The sequence below is a fragment of the Molothrus ater genome, chromosome 5, assembly GCF_012460135.2.
Source record: "Molothrus ater isolate BHLD 08-10-18 breed brown headed cowbird chromosome 5, BPBGC_Mater_1.1, whole genome shotgun sequence".
NCBI lineage: Eukaryota > Metazoa > Chordata > Aves > Passeriformes > Icteridae > Molothrus > Molothrus ater.
Genome location: NC_050482.2, coordinates 53,813,917 through 53,832,798, shown reverse-complemented (window position 1 = coordinate 53,832,798; position 18,882 = coordinate 53,813,917). Strand labels below are relative to the sequence as shown.

Below are 18,882 nucleotides of genomic sequence, written 5' to 3'. Positions count from 1 at the left end.
CGGGGCCGCCCCGCACCTGCCGCGCCTAGAGGGGAGGGGAGAGGAGGGGAGGGGAGGGGAGGGGAGGGGAGGGGAGGGGAGGGGAGGGGAGGGGAGGGGAGGGGAGGGGAGGGGAGGGGAGGGGAGGGGAGGGGAGGGGAGGGGAGGGGAGGGGAGGGGAGGGGACCGCCGCTGCTTCCCGATCCCAGCGTGGCGGTCGAGGTCTCCCGCTGATGCCGCAGGGCACCAGGGCAGGGACCAGCGAGGTGGCGTGGCGGGCTCCCGGCCCGCGAACACGGGAGTCATAGAATCACAAACTCGTTAGGTTTGGAAGGGTTCTCTGGAGATCATCCAGTCCAGCCCCCCTGCCAAGGCAGGGTCACCTAGAGCAGGTCACACAGGAACGCGTCCGGGTGAGTTTTGAATATCTCCATGGAGAGAGACTCCCCGGACAGCCTGTTCGAGTGCTCTGCCACCCTCAATGTACAGTCCTTTCTCATGTTGAGGTGAAACTTCTCGTGTTTTAGTTTATGGCCATTGCTCCTCGTTGCTGGGCACCACTGAAAAGAGTCCGGCACCATCCTGTGAGCACCCGTCTTTGAGGTATTTGTAGGCGTTAATGAGATCTCCTCTCAGTCTTCTCTAGACTGAAACAGACCCAGCTCCCACAGCTCTTGCTCCAGACCCCTCATCATCTTTGTGGCTCTCCACTGCACCCTCTCCAGTCACTCCTTGTCTTTTGTTTAGTCATGACTACCAATACCACCCGGGTGGCATTTTGCAGCCTGACACGTGTGCAGTGTCCCCAGCAGTGCTCCAGCCATTTACAGCTTGAGGGGACAGAGCCCCTCAGCTTCACTTTTGCTCTCTCTACCAAGACTGTTGGCAAGACATCCCTTGACTCTGCTGTGCAGTAAAAGATCATGTGGATTATTAGCATTAATTTTTAGTTTATTTCATACTAGTAATGGGGTTAAAAAACATTAATGACTTACTGGAAATCTGTATCACCTCCTTTGCCAAGTATTATTCAAGCAGCTCACTCTATTTAGCTATTACTTAAAAATCTTGCTCTTGAGTTCTACTACTAAAAGTGTTTCAATTTCAATATTATTTGGAAGCTACAACAAAATCTTCTTGTGAGAGGTATGGAGAAGGTCTTAAAAACACAAATTCAAGGTGCTAAAAAGACCAGAAAGGAAGTGAAAATGACCCCAAAAAGGACAGGAATAGCAAAAGCAAGAGTAGATAGCATGACAGTAATAATTTGCATCATTGCAAATTAGGTCAGGTTTAAACCCCAGCAATACAAAGAACATGGGTGTATAATAAACTGAAATACATGATGTTCCTGTCAGGAGAACAAGGAAGACAAAAATGGAAAAATATTTCTTAAAGCCAAGTTGCGAACAATGTCAGAGGCAATGATTAAGCAAAAGTTATGACCTGCAGTCACCTTGCTACAGTTACAAATAGAGTAGACATGCAAATATCCATATCTCAGTGAGATATCACATCTCTTTTTTATGCTTTCCTGCAAAAGAACTGCAGCAGTGATCAGCAGGGTTTTACTCCCAGGCCCCCAATATCTTCCTCAGGGTATTTCAAATGCTGAGAAGTACCTTAAGGACAAGAACTGCTGAAGTCCTGCTGCTCCATCCCTGTTCAGGGGGCATAGGAAGAAGAGGTGCTGCAAGAGGTAGATTGTGCCAGTCCCCAAGGAAGTTGGGTTGGCACAACACAATCCCCCCACAAAGTAAAGTTACACAAGGGCTTGCATTATGACTCTCATACCATTATTCATTCCCTGATTTAGTCCTGTGTAGCACAATTATATCCTGTCCTTTATTCAAGGGTCATAAGTGTAGGTGGCACTGAGTGGAATAAACAGAAATTAAAACCAAAACATTTAAATTATTATAAACCACTGCACTTCCATTTTGCAAAGAAAGTTCCACAAAGAAAAATCACTAGTCAGTTCCTATAATTTCTTTTCTGTTGGGTGAAAAAGCTACAACAGGAGTACTTGTCTGCTTCAGTGAAAATTCTTCTTATGATGGTATCATGTGGAGTGTGTGGTGATTTATTAGATCATGGAATAATCAGCCAAGGGAGTTTGTGACTTTCTTTGCTCTGAAGTATTAAAAGCTAAATTCATCAAAATGTTCTATTAACAAAGTGGGACAATATGTTTATAGAAGAAGTTCCTTCTCTAATATCTGTGGTACTGTGGGTTTAAAAAGAATGGTGTACAATAATTCCAGATTTCATTAAGAAAGCTAAAAGATTTTGATTTGCGGTTTTTTCTTAAAATATTGTTATTGCCTACTTTCATGAGTATGCAGCTTCATATCTTCCAATGATCTCACAGAAAATCTACAAAATTTCATTGCTACATTTCTTTAAAATATTCCTTCTTTAAATTGTACAATAAAACAATTAAACCTCATAATTTTGTTGGACTAAAATGCATCATTTAACTACCACAGGAGCTTTTGTTCTGACATGCCTGTTGTTAATATCTGGTTTTCCTTTTTGAATTGGCAGTTTCTTTCAGAAAGATTAACTGCCCAGTCTGATGGGTCATGTAGCAATTCAAGGATTTTACAAGTTCATGTGCAGCTCAGTTTGCAGCTGAGCAAACCCACAAACAAGTATTGACAATCCTCACTAAAGGAACTATAACACTACCTCTGACAGTAGGAGAAATGAATGTGTGGGTAGTATTCCCATGACTTGATGGAAGCTGCACAAATTCCATACAATAAATAGGATGCAATCAACTCCTACTATAACAGCTGGCATCAATATGGTCCTATAATGCAAACTTTGGAACTGGATTAAAGCATTGCTGAAGTTCATGGAACTTCAAATCTTGGTTCATGATCCAAAATCCTCTCCAACTTGAACAGTACACTTGGCAACAGTACACTGACACACAAGCTTACGGCAAAATGCCTGGTTTTCCTGGGCAAGCAATTTGTAATAACCTGTGGCTCTATTCCCTGTACACACATAACATAGACAGTTCAACAATGCAAGTGTAAAGCACCAAAATTTATTTAGTTGGTACACCTTCATCTCCAAACACAATTCTTAACCTAGTGAGAAAATAATAGACCTCCATTTACTTCACAGACTACTAAAATGTTAGGTAACAAAAGGGAAAAATCACAAGAGGAGGTGTTTGTTGTCACCATATAAGAAGAGCTATATAAATAAGAGCTGGGAAGGAAGAGGTGGGATTTATTTTAGATTTAATAACAATAAGAGGGGTAGAATGGCCATGAAGGTCTACTAAAACACACACAAAGATGGCATCTTCATACCATCAGCTTCACATTATTATCAGAGTTATGACTTCATACAAATGAGTTTTAATAACCACTTAACAAATTTCCTATGTAGAATTTCAAGTGCAAATACTTACAATCAATATTTTTGGTATCCAGAAAATTATTAGGCTGACCTCTTTGAGATAGGTCTAGTATGATCTAGTAAATCCAACATAAATGTTAAATATTGTAACACTTACTGTGCATTCTTCTGGGCTTTATGTTATTGGCAAAAGTGACCCAAAGTATTACCCATTAATTTTTGTACCCCAGTCAGAGAAGTACCTTGCAAAATATTAATTTCTTGTTCGTTTGGGGAAAAATATCCTAGCACCAGTGCTTACTTTGTTTGGAGCACATTTTATACATTAAGCTTCATTTTCTGATTTTTTTTTCCCCCCTTTCACTTCTGATCCCTTTTCATAAAGCCAAAGTTTAGTTTTGGGAAAAAATCTGCAATTACCTATAGTAAGCTTTTCAGCATAGGATTTTTCCTTTGTGTCACCAAATTTTAAGGAGCTGTATGTCAGCAAATGGCAAAAACTGATAGGCGGTATGTTCACCAAAGCTATTCAGGAGTTTAACGTGTTTGTATCATAGCAAAAATGTGCAAAATGTGTTTGCATGTGCAGAAATGTACAGAACAAATATAAGACCTAATGTAGCTGAATATTTTAAATCCTTGTTGATTTCTGTGAAGCAAAAGCTACTCAGTGTCTTTGAAGACATCATCAAGACTTGGCATGATCATTAGGAAAGACTGTTCTGCACAGCGTGCACATACTGAAGTGCTTGAGAAACTGCTTGGAATCTTCCAGGATTTGCTTTCTTTAGAAAATCATGCCCTGGGACTCAGTAATCAACTAAATTACCTCTGCATAGGCTTTTTGTTGTTGGAAATCAGCCCTGATGGGGCTTTTCATGATGATTAAAGATTTGGTCATAGTTCAGACTCAAATTCCTCAGGAGTACTTTAGAGTTTACCCGGTTTTAAAGACTGACTAAGTATAAAAAATAAAATAAGGCTTTGTATGATTGTTAATTGTTAATTAATGGCTAAGTATGTTAATTGCATGACAAGTTTCAACTAAAATTTTACACAATAAAAACATTTCATGTTTTTCCACTTGCTGAAGCAAAATTTTATGGGAAAGTTACTTTGTCTGTTATCTCTGCAACATTTATATTTAAAACTTTTATTAATTTTTTCCCCCAGAGGATCTTAATTAGACATTAACCATTTAAAACCTTACACTTGACATTTGATTTTTCCAGACTAACCAAAAGGAGGTATATATTTCATGAGAAAAGGAGATTATTTCACCAATGTAACAAGTAGCAAAAACTATCATGTGCAGATGCCTTACTCATATGGATAAATGGAATTCTCTCAGATTGCATAAGACAGATTAGGAACTACATCTGCAAAAGTTGTTGCTATCTTAGTGGAGTGGAGCTGTAAAGAGCAGATCTCAGATAGTAAATCCTTTCTGGGAATTCTGCCACAAAAACTTTGAGCAAGATCTTTTTTTTATTTAAAATGTTCAGAGCTAAGCATCAAACATTCCACAGACAAGGAACATAGAGAACAGTTGGGTTTTTGCAGATACAGCAAGTCAAATTCTTTCTCCTGTAAGTAATTACAATTCTAGTAATTAGTGACTGTCAATAATCTTGGTGGAGCTTTGCCTGTATACACAAGAAGCAATATCTGATCTGGGTGCTTTTCTGCCCCCCCCCCCTTTTTTTTTTTTAGAAAATGGTTTCTGTTTGGATGGTTAAAATATCTGATGGATGGTTTCAAATATCAGAAAAATGCTGTTTAAAATACCAGGCAACTGAATTGTCCATTGTAGTATGATATTTCCAATTGGGATTGTTTCAAGGAAAAAGGGTTTTTAATACCTCATGGAATCAGGCTCCTGTTGATTTATGAATCCATAGAAACCTAACCACTTCATAAATGAAACGGTCATAGCATCATATTAATTCTATTATATTTTGGACTTTATTCTCTCATCTACTTTTTCTAGTACTCAAGTGTAACAAGTAATTTCAGCTGGAACATATCTGTGTTCACATTTTACTCAGTTCCTGTGAAAGTTCATTATGAAATTTCATTTCATGACCAATTTGGCCTGACCAAAAGAAATGATTGTTTTATTGATTATGTCTGTGTTCAGTAATGGTCAGCTTAGAAATCACTGTCTATCAAACAAAGTCTAAAGAATTTTCTTACTACTCTATTTCCTGAAGATTCTAACAGATATTTGAGCAATCTTAGCAATTCCTATGAGTTTGTACCACATAAAAGCTTCCTGGTAAAATGGAAGCTGTGTCACCCAACTTGCAGAAATTCTGTTTATAAAATGTCAGTAATTTCACATGAGTGAACAGCATAAAGCCATTCACTGATAAGACAGCCCAGCAAACTTATCAATCAAATCCAAGCCAGTCTCACTGCCAGTGAGTTTCAAGACAAAGTCTAAATCAGATTTTCAGAGAAAACAGAAATTCTAGCAGGATCTCCAAATGACCTAAATAATTTCAGTGTGAGCAACAAAATACAGCCACCTAGGGAGCCAAAGGAAAAGACAATCATCAGTCATTTAAATAAACCAACCATGAATGGCAGCATAAATTTAACTGGTGTACTTAATTGAGTATAATTGTGAAAATTTTTTCAGTTAAGGAAAAAAATGCTTCTGCTCCATTTTTTAAAAAACTTCTGCTCCTTTTTTTAAAAAAACCATTCTATTTCAATGTATTTTCTTCTGAAATAATTTTCTTTTTCCATATTTAAAATAAGGGCTACATCACTTATGCTGTGGGGATCACAATGCACCCTTTGGTGTGGCCACTGCACAGGCCACCCAGCTGGATTACCTTGCATCCAGTTTTGACGATCTCACAACCTTGCAATAAGCAACCCTGCAATATTTACTTTACAAATTCAGTTTAGATGTGGGAAGTGAGTGCCTACCAAGTGCCAGTTCTGCAGGTTCCTCCCTTGTACCATCCTGCAGAATTGAAGGACGCCTTTTTCTGGGACAGAGAGCAAAAGGCCTGATAACTACCTTTTAAGCAGTCTGAAAGCCTTTGTTCTTGTGCAGTCTTACACAGCTGAAAGAAACAGTGCTTGTTTCAAAGAAGGTTTGTGAAGAAAACTCTATTTTTTAATTTCATTTTTCAGAATTGGAAGACATATGTTGACTTTGAATAAATGTACAGCAGCTATACTGACTTCAATTAAAGCTGCATGGACAGAACAAGATCCTTAAAATCTAGCCGAAGTTGTATTTGCATTTTGTGTGATAATCATCATTTCCTTAGAAGCGCTTGTGTTCGCTGCCAGCTGTCAATGTCCTGCACAATTAAACTTCTGGTTCAATTAAAACCCAGTGTGAACAGTTTGCGTAAGAGCCAAAGAGTGGAGGAGATGTATTGACATATTACATCATTATTATTTGACAACATGCTCCAAATCAGAGTTCTCTCCAGTAAAAAAGAACCCAACAAAACAAACATCTTATTCTAAACAGTCTTTATTTCATTTCACACAAAGCTGAATTTGATTTCTTCTTTCCCAGGGTGGCCTCTTAGAATGCACTTTAGGTAAGAAAAATTCATCAATAAATGTGATAATTAAACCAACCACATCTTTTATCCCTAGAAACTGTAAAATCAAGATTCCAAAGGATGGCTTCCTTTGGAAGCAACCAGAAGGTAGGTGCAATTTTCAGAATTGTTGCACTACAAAGTTAGCTTTTATGGATGGTCCTGCACTCATTTCAGAATTGTTGCACTACAAAATTTGGTTTTATGGATGGTCCTGATACATCTCTCATCCGGGTTGCTATTTTTATTGCATTTTCCCCACTGACATTGCTGATGCTCCTCATGATATTGCTTTTGAAAGCCATTTCCTTTTCTGCTGATGCTACAGATTCTGCTGAGCTAATGAAATTGCTGTGGTCGCTGCTAATGGCCCTGAAAGGTTAGTTTTCTTCCTTTCCCAAGTATTTATATTCTTATTCTGATTTTACACCCCCTGGGGTCCTGGGAAAAAAAAGTGGTACGCGGGTAAGTACCTCACGGCCATTGTGAGGCCGTGACACAAACGACAAGGGGGATGATTAGCGGGAGCTTTGCAACTCTCCCTGAGCTCCAGACCGTCCAAGAGCAGGGACAATTCCTCGTACCGCTTCCTTCCTCCAGCACCAGAAAGGGGAAGCGCTGGGGCGGCTGCGGGTCTGTCACGCTTTAAGGCGGCAGAGCTTTCCCTCCTGCCAGCAGCCTGGCAGAGCTGCGGAGTTGGTGTCACAGGGACTGGGCTGGGGTGCCGAGCCCCAGCCGAAAATCAGGAAAGCTCCCAAAGCCCCGGTGACTCTGAGGCCAGCCCTGCCTCACCCAGCACGACCGGCTCAAGCTGCCGGGGGTCGGAGGAAAGGGGGGAGCGAACTCCCTGTCCCACCGCGGGCATCGGGGCATCGCGCCCCGCCCCGCGGGGCCCCCCCTGCGCTCTCTCTCAGCCGCAGCAGCGCTGCCCGGCGCCGACCCCAGCGCCCGACCCCAGGGCGCTGCAGGCGGACGGATGGAAGCAGGGAGGGGCGGCGGAGCGGCGCCAGCGCTGTCCCGCCTCCTCCCGCGGAGCCCAGGCTCCCCTCCGCCTCCATTTCCCGGCGTGCGGCGCGGGTGCGGGGCAGGAAGTCCCGTGCGCCTGAGTCAGGGGCGGCCGGGCGGCCGCTGCCCGGATCGGCGGCGATGGCGCTGGAGACTCTGTCCCCGGACTGGGAGTTCGACCGCCTCGACGACGGCTCGCAGAGTGAGCACCCGTGGAGGGCGGGCCGGGCGGGGCCGGGCCGGTGGGGTGCGGCGGGAGCCGCCTCGGAGCCACCTCGGAGCCGGGGGAGGCGCGGGCTGAGCAGACCCTGCTCCCCCTGAACCGCCCCGCTGCATCTCCGCCGGGAACGGAAGGGAGGGAGGAGGAAGCAGTCGCGGGGGCTGAGCGGGGTCGCTCTCCCCGCCCCGCGGACTCTGCCCCGCACCCCGGCCGCCAGCCCAGCGCTGGTCCCCTTGCGGCCCGGCCCGCAGTAGTGGGCGGCCGCCGTGACCTTCTTTGCTCCCACCACCTTCTCCGTAGCTGTCGGGGTTGTTTTAGGGTGGCGGGGAGTAGCTTTTACAGCACTTCATCCTTTGCTCCCTCGGGGGCGTCGTTTGCGGTGCCCCCCGTGCGGCGGGGAGGGTTAGGCTGCTTGTGCCGCCCTGTCTTTTCTCGCACTGACGGGGCTTGTCGTGGGAACGGTGTTTCTCTTCTTCCCGGTCTTTTCTCGTCGCTCACAAATTTTTGCAGTGGCTTCCTTGGTTATCCAAAGAAGTCACATCAAGATATGTTGTGAGCAGTTAGTTGTACTCAGCTTTCATTGGAAAAGGCTCTCTGTCACGGGAGGTGGGCGGTCATTTGCAGTTTCACCTTTAAAATAGAATTGAATAAGATCTTCAGTGATGCTGAAATCTTTCACGGTGGATTCGTGTGCCCGTCAAAATACACGTTTTGCTCAGCCTGTGGAGGTGACCTAGTTTCTAAACAGGGAACTTATATCGTTGTCACACTGTAATACACGCTGTAAATTGAACTGTGCCAAGTTAATTATACCAGGTGTTGCTGTGTAAATATGTCACTCATGGACCAACTGTTTCACATATAATGTTATCCCAGGGGATGATACTGTTTATGCCATGTTCGGATAGTCTGGTTTCAGTGGAAACTGAGGCTGTCCTGAGCAGAGCTTTTTATCAATTCTCTAGCTGTGGAAAGGAAAATGTAGCTTTTACTCAAAATGCCAGCTCTCCGTTAGTTTGACTAGGACACGAAATGAAACTCCAAAAAATTTATGTTACTTAATATGCCCTGTTATCACCATCTCAAGGGTGAAGAAACTGATCTTCCATCCAACACAGCACACAGTGTTCTAGAGAAAAGCCAAAGAATAATCGTGTGACTTGAAAGGCATTTTTTGTTCTTGTTGTCTACTTTTGCTTTGCATCGCTAACATTTAGCAATTACAACTTTCTCAACTGAGGACATAAGTCTAGTTTGTAGGATCTCTGTCCTAGATATGTATGGCTATGGCACTAGCAAATCTTACTGCCAATGACTTCATTGAATATTGATATTGCTGATTTTATGGAAGAAGTTAAGATTGAGGCATCTGCTGCTGAGTTGATCTCTTGCACTGTTCCAACTATAATGCTTTAGTTTTATCACCTGAGGGGAAACTAAATCAAACTTTCTTGTAAACACATTAGACCTTATCAAGCATGTATACTGCTCTGAAGAAAAAGATATTTGCTTTCTATGATTTCATTGTCTTCCTCGTGTGAGTCAGTTTATTTAGGAAAAATGTTCTGCATCTTAGAAAGCTTCTCTCATCTCCCAAGTAATTTTTTACCTGTGGAACTCTGTCTATCTCTGCCTAGCTAAGAGCTTCAACTCTCTTGTCTCACTAAGAAAGTGAGAAATTATTCCTGTCTCTTGTTTTATAGGTAGCAAATTGATGGCTGTCAATAATTAAGTATTTGAAAGTATTTAATGAGCTGTACTGTTGCTCAAATCCATCATTTGTCTGCTGGAAAGGAGACAGTGAATTTCCAGCAGAGTGCTGTTGTGAGATTTTGTTTGAGAAATGCTCAATGTTTTTGTTTCATAGAAACTGATTTGAACAGCAATGCCAATTTCCTACTCTTGTATGACTTTGAATTTTTTTCTGTTCTTCCTTTAAAGCCTCAGTGCATGTCTGTTTTTCTGTTCTCAGTTTGTCTTTTGTGTGAAGGGAGGAGATGTGATGGGGGAAGTACCAGAGCACACCTCTTTAATGTCTCCCCTACTCTGGATTTTGTAGCAGTAAAGCACTGAAGCTGACATGATGGCTGGTTAAAATCCATTCAACAGGGCTGTGGATCTATCAGTGTTTTACTGGTTTGCTGCAGAAGAGCTTGCAGACGATGCACTGGAAAGAACCTGAAGGATGAGATGAACTTGATGGAATAGAGTAGTACAATGATACAGCTTAAGGGCTACACATCAGTGTTTGGAGTGCTGCTGATGGAGAGTGTTTTACTCACTTCTCCTACCTGAAATTCAGTCTCCTGATCTTGACAATGCCTGTGCTCTGTCTAGGCTGCAGGTACTGCTAGAACTCAATGGCACTAATGCCATTATTGTGGGAGAGTGTGCTGTGCTCCTTCGGTAGGCTTTGCAGTCTGCATGCCTTTATGGCTGGCATTGCTGCTACTTTCAAAGTACTATCTTAAAATTAATTCAGTCTTCACTGCAGTCGTTTCTCCTTCTCAGTCTGAACTTCCCTGCGCATAGTCCTTTTCATCTTTTCCTTATCAATTTGTCTTTATTCATTCTTCCTTTTCTGGCTGCTGCAGTTTCTCAGTCAGATATTTTCTTTCTGCAAAAAATGTTTCAATGATGATTGATTCAGCAGTGCTCTCCCACTGAAGTAGGCATCAGCTACCATTTGGCTCAGTTGTTTGCAAAGACAATGACTAAGAGGTTGAACATGCAGAATAAAAGAATATATTATTTTTAACTTTCTAGGCAAGTCTACTTGCTGAAATGCAAAAAGGGCACATATAAAGCTATGTGACAGCTGAATTCTTGTGTAAGAAAATTCAGTTGTCCAGTTGACCTACATTCTCTAACTTTTTAAAAATAATCCTATTTTCAACAAATAGCAGATGATCACAAGCTGTTAGATTTGTTATCTAATTATGGGAAAGACGCTTTAGTTTTCACATGAAAAAGAATTGTACTTCCTGAGTGTAGGAGCCTTGAACATTTACTCTGTCATTCAGATTGTGCAGCTAAGTCAGCAATTGTGTATTATTTGGGGAGGAGTGGGGAGCATCTTCATATGGGAAATAAAAAAGATCAGGATAGAGAGCATGAAACTGTTCTGCACCAATTGCCTTTAGATTTACTTTGCTACTTAAGACCACTGTTGTTTTTGTTTGACCAGCTGAATGTTAGCCTTTGAACCTGTTTGTCCCTTTGAACCTACTTGCCCTGACACTAACAGGATAGCTGTGCATTTCAATGCCCAGCAGAAGAAAAATTCTGCCTGAGAAGAGTGAATTTGAAAGTAGGAGGAAATGACTAAAAGCCGTAAGCTTCCATGTAATGCTCAAATAACTCACTAAGAGATACCAGGGAGAAGTGGAAAGTGGATTGCTGGAAATTCAACTGCTACTCAGGCTGAAATGATTAGACCCATTGCCTCAAAGTTCTTATATAAATGCATTTGTACTGGTTCAGCTGATGGGTAGGGTCACCTGCTGTGCTGCAATTTCCACAGTAATTTCTTTGCTCAGCACCTTGTGTGATTATTAAGGTCTTAGTTTAACAATACACGTACCTTTAAAAAAAAAAATTCTGCATACTGCTTAGATGTTCGATACTCTTCAAGTAGTATTTGAATTTCTTTTAAACCAACACTAAGTTATAGGATTGTTTTTAAACAAATAAGAACTTTGTATTAAATCTGCATTTTATTAAAGAAAAATGCCACAGCAAAAAGAGGAATACAGGACTAAAGTTAAATAGCAAGATACTGAATGTTTTTAGTAACATTTTTTGATATTGCAGTTTATTGAATTGTCTGTAAAACAGTACGATGTTATCAATTCTCAGAAATTCATGCTGAAGTGCAGTTGAAGAGCTATGGAAAATTCCTTGAGGAATATACATCTCAGCTGAAAAGAATTGAAGATGCTTTGGATGACTCTGTTGGAGATGTTTGGGACTTCAGTCTTGATCCCATTGCTTTAAAGGTCTTCATATATTTAATATACATTGCATCTGTTACTTTCCTAGTTTGTCCTTTCCTTCAAAACCTCCTAAGTAAAAGCTTGATGCATTTGTGCTCTTAAAATTTTGACTTGTGTCTTTGAGAAAACTATCTAATACTATTTTAATTATCAAATAATTAATAAATTGGTGCATATCATATGAGAAGAAGCTTTCACATTATTAGTTTCTAGTCTTATGGTTACTAGCTGAAGTTGAATGAATTTCTAATTCTTCATGTGTTGGGAAGGCTGGTTTCAGCAGACGTCTTCCCTGTGTTTTTATCTGGGGGCTGGTGTTCCAGGAGAGCTCACTAATAGTTGTAAAACTGCACAGTGAACTGTGTGTGTATTTATAGGTTGTATTTTGACCTAATGGCCTTGGTACAGTATTGGCTCTTTTCTTGGTCACAAATTCTCTATCCTCTGTGGAGCATTAGCTTTTCCTCTTCACTGAATTTGCAGACATAATTTAAAAGCACTTTTGTTGCCATATGAAACTTGTCTGTGGTGAAGATGCACTCTCAAGCAGTCGTCTGTCTGAATAATTTGAATAAATTATGTGTAGGGCCACCACAGTACTGCATGTTTATGGACTAGTCAAAATCAGGCTGACTTAAGTACAAATTGCCAGTGCCTGCATACAGGTGTACTTTCTGCTTCCTGTTTCCAGCATTTGGAATTATTAAATAATGTTTTGGTTTTCCTGAGCTGTTTTTCTCCTACATATGCCATAATGGTCGTGCTTTTGCTTTACAAGTTTTGTAAGTAAATTGTTGAAAATGCTATATAATATACCTGGTTATTTGTCTGTCTGCCTAAAGTGAAAGTATTTCCTTATGAACGTGAAGAGTGAAGGGCTCCTCCAGTGCAAGCTGCCAGTAATGTGCACTTGTCGCTCTCTTATTACTGACCCTATTTGAGATTAAACTGGAGGGAATACTTGCTTAGTTGGATGAATGTATTTTTGACTAACGTTTATTTAAAGTTGCTGATTTGTTGTTTCTGTTTGGTTGTTTTGTGGTTTTTTGTTTGCTTTTTATTTTAATTTTAGCTTTTGCCATATGAACAGTCCTCCCTACTGGAGCTCATAAAGACAGAAAACAAGGTAAGCGCTTTATGCTTTAAGGGAAAAAAAAAGTTATTCAACTTCAATCCAAGCCCTCTAAATGTGAACTTGTTTGTAATCTGTGTGATTTTTTTTCCTCACTTTGAGTCTAGGTTCTAAACAAAGTTATAACAGTGTATGCTGCTCTTTGCTGTGAAATCAAGAAGTTAAAATATGAGGTAAATTCAGCTGACTTTTATTATTGTATATGAAAAGTTTTGCTGTTTGGCATGCTGATATATACATTTATTTTTATCAATAAAGAAACAAGACATGGCTAAATAATTTTGTAGCTTGATTACATATATCCTATTTATTAAAAACCAAATTTCTGCTTTTGTTGTTAGGCAGAAACTAAATTTTATAATGGCCTCCTGTTTTATGGAGAAGGAGGTAAGTAGCTTCTTTTACTGTAAACATATGTAGTTTTATATTATTGCTTCAGGTTATACTAAATGCTACAATTACTGTAATTTTATTATATGGATATATGCTTTCTCTGTGATGCACACCAAATAGAGAACTTTGAGCCTATAGGGATATATGTTAGTGTCTTATAGCTATCCTGAGTTAGCTTAAGATAAGGTTTATCTGTAAAGCCCTGCACTATGTGTTGTTACACGAACAGGAAATTTTGTTGTAGCCTTGTTTACATGGGAAGTAGGGAGTGTGAGCTCCCTACATACAGCTTGTCTACTGTAGCAGCTATTTTGCAAGGTATGGCACTGAAAACATGTTTTTCACATGTAAACACATCCTAAACCAACTTACTTCCTTTTGGAGCTACATTTCACATCGGTTGTAGTTAAACAGTAAATCTGTGATTTAACTGAAGTAAAACAATGAAACCATTAATAAATAACTTGGCCCAAGTCCTGGCCTCTTCACTTATGCAATTGGTATTCCAAGACAAGTTAGAGTGTGTTGATATCACCTCCCCTTTCAGTGTAGGTAACTCACAGTACATGTTCAGACCATGGCATAAGAGGGGCCCAAGTCATCGTAAGTCAGTTCACAAATGGTGAGACGCTGCTGTAGGTGACAGCTTTTTGCCTTGGAGTTAAACTGGTAACTCCTGAATGACTAGGGATACTAGTGTGGGAATAAGCACAGATCTTTGTCATAAGACACATCAGAAATATCAGGTAATGTGAAATCTTTGAGCTCGGGGCTGTTTATAATTCTTTTAAGTGCTAGGTAAGATAACTGTTGTACTTAAGGAACATGGAAAAGTGGGGGATTTGTTAGCTTGTTATGTGGGAGGTTTTTTGGGGGGTGTGCAGGTCTGTTTTTTTTTCCCTTTTTTCTTAGTAGACTTACGTGTCTTGTCAGATGTGGTTTAAAATATTTTAAAGTCATATGCTTCCAAAATGGTACTGGGAGATCCTTCAGAATTTTCCATGTCTCTAGTGTGAAAAAGCCAGAGTATAGCAGATTATTATATTACAGCAGCAATTTGTTCCTGATGGGTGTTGTGCAGAGAATGCTTGGAAATGTCAGGAACTGAGAGGTCAGCCTTCTGAGGGTTAGGTAGGAATGCAATAATTATGTTCTTTATTTCTATATCCCTACTTGTAGCACTTTCTTTGATAACAGCAAGCTTGCTTACTTTAAACAACTGGCAAAGTTACTTGCTCAAGGATGGTAGAAATTTAAGCCAATACTATGCTGGCTTTTTCCATCTATGTAAAGAGAACTTTTTTCCCCATCTTGTCTTTGCAGTGGCTAGGACTAGTCTAGGAACTTCAGGTAGTGGGGTAGAGTTTTTTGGAACGTACACTGAAGAGATTAAAAGTTGCATAAAATGTGGAAATGGGAAGCAAAGCAATGTTTAGTATCCTGTCCCAGAGCTCCATGTTAGAGAAAAATGGAGACTCCTTTAATCTCTGACAGCTGTAAAAGAATATATTTTATGTAGCAAGAAGACCTGCATTTCTTAGGCAGGTAAACTTGTAATTTTAAGTGAGCTCTTCTTGCTCAGAGTGACCCAGAAGAAAAATCTCAAGTCTAGAGCATCTACCTGTTGTCGCATTAAACAGACAGTATTTTGTCAGGTGAGGTTCAAACTGCTCCAGATGACTGAAACACTTCGGCATGGCTGATGTAATTATTGTATTTCTGTGTTCTGTGTCATACAGATAATGTTGTGAAGCTATGGTGGTAAGCCTGTTCTTTTGTGCAGAAGGATATATAGGGGAAAAAAAATTAATTCTTTCTAGTTAATCGTGTAGTATATTCTCTCCATAAAAAACATCTGGATGTTTCTTGCAAGATAAATACCTAGTATTTTCATGCAAATTTCTTAAAAATAGAAACATTTATATGAAGTTACATAATACATTTCCCCTCAAGAATTACGGGGTTTATTTTTTTTTCTTTCAGATGAAGAAGACTTTTCCCAGCTTTGTATCTAATTTATAAACCATGTAGTTTTTAATGAAAAAGAAACTCCAAAAATAAGTCCACCTTAGGAAAGCAAAATTACAAGGTTTTGAGGCTCCATCAATACACTTATAATAGTGCACTCTACTAGTATGACAAATAAATGGCTTGGAGGGTAAGATTCAGTGTCAGTTTAACAGGTACAACGCAGGCTTTAGAAACTGTTGACAAATGTTTCTCTTTTAAGCCACAGATTCCAGCATGGTGGAGGGAGATTGCCAAATACAGATGGGAAGATTTGTTTCTTTCTTGCAGGTAGAGTATGTTTTGATTGTTTGACAGCAATTATAATCTTAATTTTACTTGCAAAATGGATTTAACAGTCTGCCATATCCCGTTTGCATTTTGCTGAAAGGCATAGCTGTCATCTGATATGTTACTATGTTTTGCCTGCAGACCAGCTGATACATCACACATTGTTTGGGGATTTTTTTATACTTCTCTCTGGAAGTCTAATGAGAGAAGGAATTAGAAATTACTTTAAAATATTTCAGTTGGAGAATATAAATTGAGGTTGCTTTCATCCGTAGTTAAAGATAGCTGAGTTTAGTTAGCAAGTTCTGGTATTTATTGAACATTGGAAATGGATTAATTGTTTTATATGTTTGGGTTTTTTTAGCTGGTTGAAGAAAACAAAATCAAAGTATGTACCTAAAAAAATTGCTTATGTTTCCTTCAAACATTTTTGGAAGAACACTCCTTTCAATGAAAACAGGATCTGTTTTTATTCTGAGGATTTCCTGTGCTCTTGGGATTCAGTCTATTGTGGAGTTTTTTGTCCTTAGTATAGCTTAAGCAACTGTCTCATTCCCAAAAATGTTTCTATTTTTATGCAATATTGCTTGTAAGGAGTAGCTGTGGTGAAGTAGAGAATATAGAGGAAGCTTCCAGAATATTTAAATAAATTCTGGTTGAACAGGGGTTAAAATTTATGTTCTGATTCTGCAGCGTGACACTAATCATTGTCGTGACAAGATAAATGCTTTGTAGGAAGTAATTTCTCAACTTCCTTTACCATGCTGAAGTGCAGTGAATTGTTAGGATCACTCGTGTTTTCTTTCTCATTTTCCAACCTCTTTGTCTTACCAGCTTTGTAGGTTTTTGTAGAGCTAATCACCATGTATTGGTTTCTTGGCTCTTCTGGGCTTTCTGGATTAGCTAGATGCAGAAGCCTCAAATTTGCTAGGTCAGAAAGTTTTTTTAAAGCGTTATCCAAATAATGCTCTGAAATATTAGTTTATTACAGTCTTGTCTGTATTATGTAGCTGCTAATATGTGTGTGCTGTTGAATTGGACTTCTTTCCAGAAATTTTAAAATGGCAGCTGGTGCTGCCTTCCCAGGAAGCATGATCTCATCTGTCTATTAATCCATTCTTCTGGAATCTGTTGGCTTATTTCAGCTGCATTAGTAAAAAGTAATGTTTTGTGAAAACTGGTGACTAATGGAAGGCAGAAGCCCAAATAGGATCTATTTTTGATGGAGAGGAAGACAGAATTCAGCTGCTGCCCAGTCTCCTGGCTGGCTGACTGTTCATCCAGTGTGGGCTGTCTGCTATAAAGCCATCTGCGTGCAGACTGGCTAGGCTCATCACACACTGACATTTCCCTGATGGGATTTGTAAGGTAAATTAATGAGCAGATATTACTGCAGTTAAGGGAAACTTATATTAATTTATCCTGTTGTTCAAGGAATGCCATGTTAAAATCCATTATAGAAATTAAGATACTTCTTTACATTCAGAGATACTTCTTTACAGTCAGAGTTGACATGTTCTTACTCATTTTGTGTTACATAACCAAGCCTAAGTTCTGCCTTCGTCAGGCAAACCTTTCAAAGACATTGACTTTCTTTGTTTTAAAGCAGTATTCTGTGGCTTATCACTCTTACAGTTAGAGCTCCTGTGGTAATTTCTAATTTGAATTTGGCTATTACCAGCATCCAGAGTGTGACTCTTGAATCTAGTGGGGAAAAAGCACAATTTTGTCCCTGAAAGTACTTGGGATCTGTTGTCAAGTCACTTCTTGCTGTCTTTGCTAAATTGAAACAATACTATAAATGGTCAGAGTTGTACTGGAAGCTTGTGTTTGGTAGTTTCTTAGCTTAGTCCCAGATCCTTTTTCAGAGCTGTTAGTAGGATATTTTCCATCCTGCTGTAAATCTGTCCATTGACTTGGGTTAGGGATGTAGTTGGAGCTTCAGCTGCATATTCTGTAGTTTATGTTCAGGGTATTTTTTTGTGTAATGACAACTTGTCTATGAGGAGGATCTATACATTTATATGCATTTTGTTTTCTTGTATTTCAGGAGCTGTCCTGCTTTGTTACCCGATGTTATGAAGTGGTGGTGAATGTAGTGCATCAGCTGGCTGTTCTGTATACCAGCAACAAGTAATTATTGCCTAAAATGCTGTATTGTTACTATGTAGAGTTAAATGTATAAAACATGAATGTTCTATTTAAGGCATAGTCATTTTTGGAATATTGTTGTCTAGAGATAGAGTGCTTTGCTGTGTAAGTTTCATAAACAGTTATGGAAATGGTTTTGTTTTGTTTTCAGAAAAGATAGTGCTTGTATATAGTGAGATGCAAGGATGTTAGTGTTTGTCATTTTTAGTCTTTATGTTTGAGAAATATTGCTGATTTTTTTTATCCTTGCTCTGTTTGATACGCTCCTTCTGTTTCTTGATACATAGCTAAAAAATCAAATCACTTCTACAGTTTAATTTGAACATGTAAATCTTGGCATATATTTTTCACAGAACAGCCATGGTTTTAACATCTGAAGTTTAGCTTGGTAAGAGATGTTTGGTTTAGCTCCTTTGAAAACTGTAAGGAAGGTTTAGTTCTGAACAGGATTGTTGGAGTTTGCTTTAAATACCTCTGCAGGACTCTCAATTGTTTCCCCATCCCCCAGTAGGATAGCATCATTCTTCTCAGTTTTGTTTGTTGCTTTTATTTTTGGCTTATACCACAGCACAAGGCAGACTTCCTGTGTGGTGCAGGATGTGTAGCTTGGACATGGCTTGAGTAAATACAAAGTGATTTTATTCTCTAGTGTCAAGGCTATTTGCATAACTAAAGTGGGAATTGCTGACACACCTGTGCACTGAATACACTTGGTGGTTTCAACCAGTCACATGCTGTCTCTTTAAAAATACAGTT

General features: G+C 39.8%; 1 protein-coding gene across 3 annotated transcripts in view; it reads left to right on the top strand.

The window, feature by feature from the left end:
* The first annotated feature begins 8,038 nt into the window (after positions 1–8,038).
* Positions 8,039–18,882, top strand: part of WASHC4 (WASH complex subunit 4) — a 53,549-nt gene continuing 42,705 nt past the window's right edge. For all 3 annotated transcript variants that reach the window (XR_004981867.2, XM_036401479.2, XM_036401478.2), the window contains exons 1-7: positions 8,039–8,139; positions 12,016–12,155; positions 13,225–13,278; positions 13,392–13,457; positions 13,626–13,671; positions 15,908–15,975; positions 18,026–18,108. Coding sequence is in view for 2 of the 3 variants with exons in the window: in XM_036401479.2 (XP_036257372.1) it covers positions 8,079–8,139; positions 12,016–12,155; positions 13,225–13,278; positions 13,392–13,457; positions 13,626–13,671; positions 15,908–15,975; positions 18,026–18,108 (518 nt within the window). In the remaining variant the exon portion in view is untranslated. The remainder of the gene's footprint in view (positions 8,140–12,015; positions 12,156–13,224; positions 13,279–13,391; positions 13,458–13,625; positions 13,672–15,907; positions 15,976–18,025; positions 18,109–18,882) is intronic.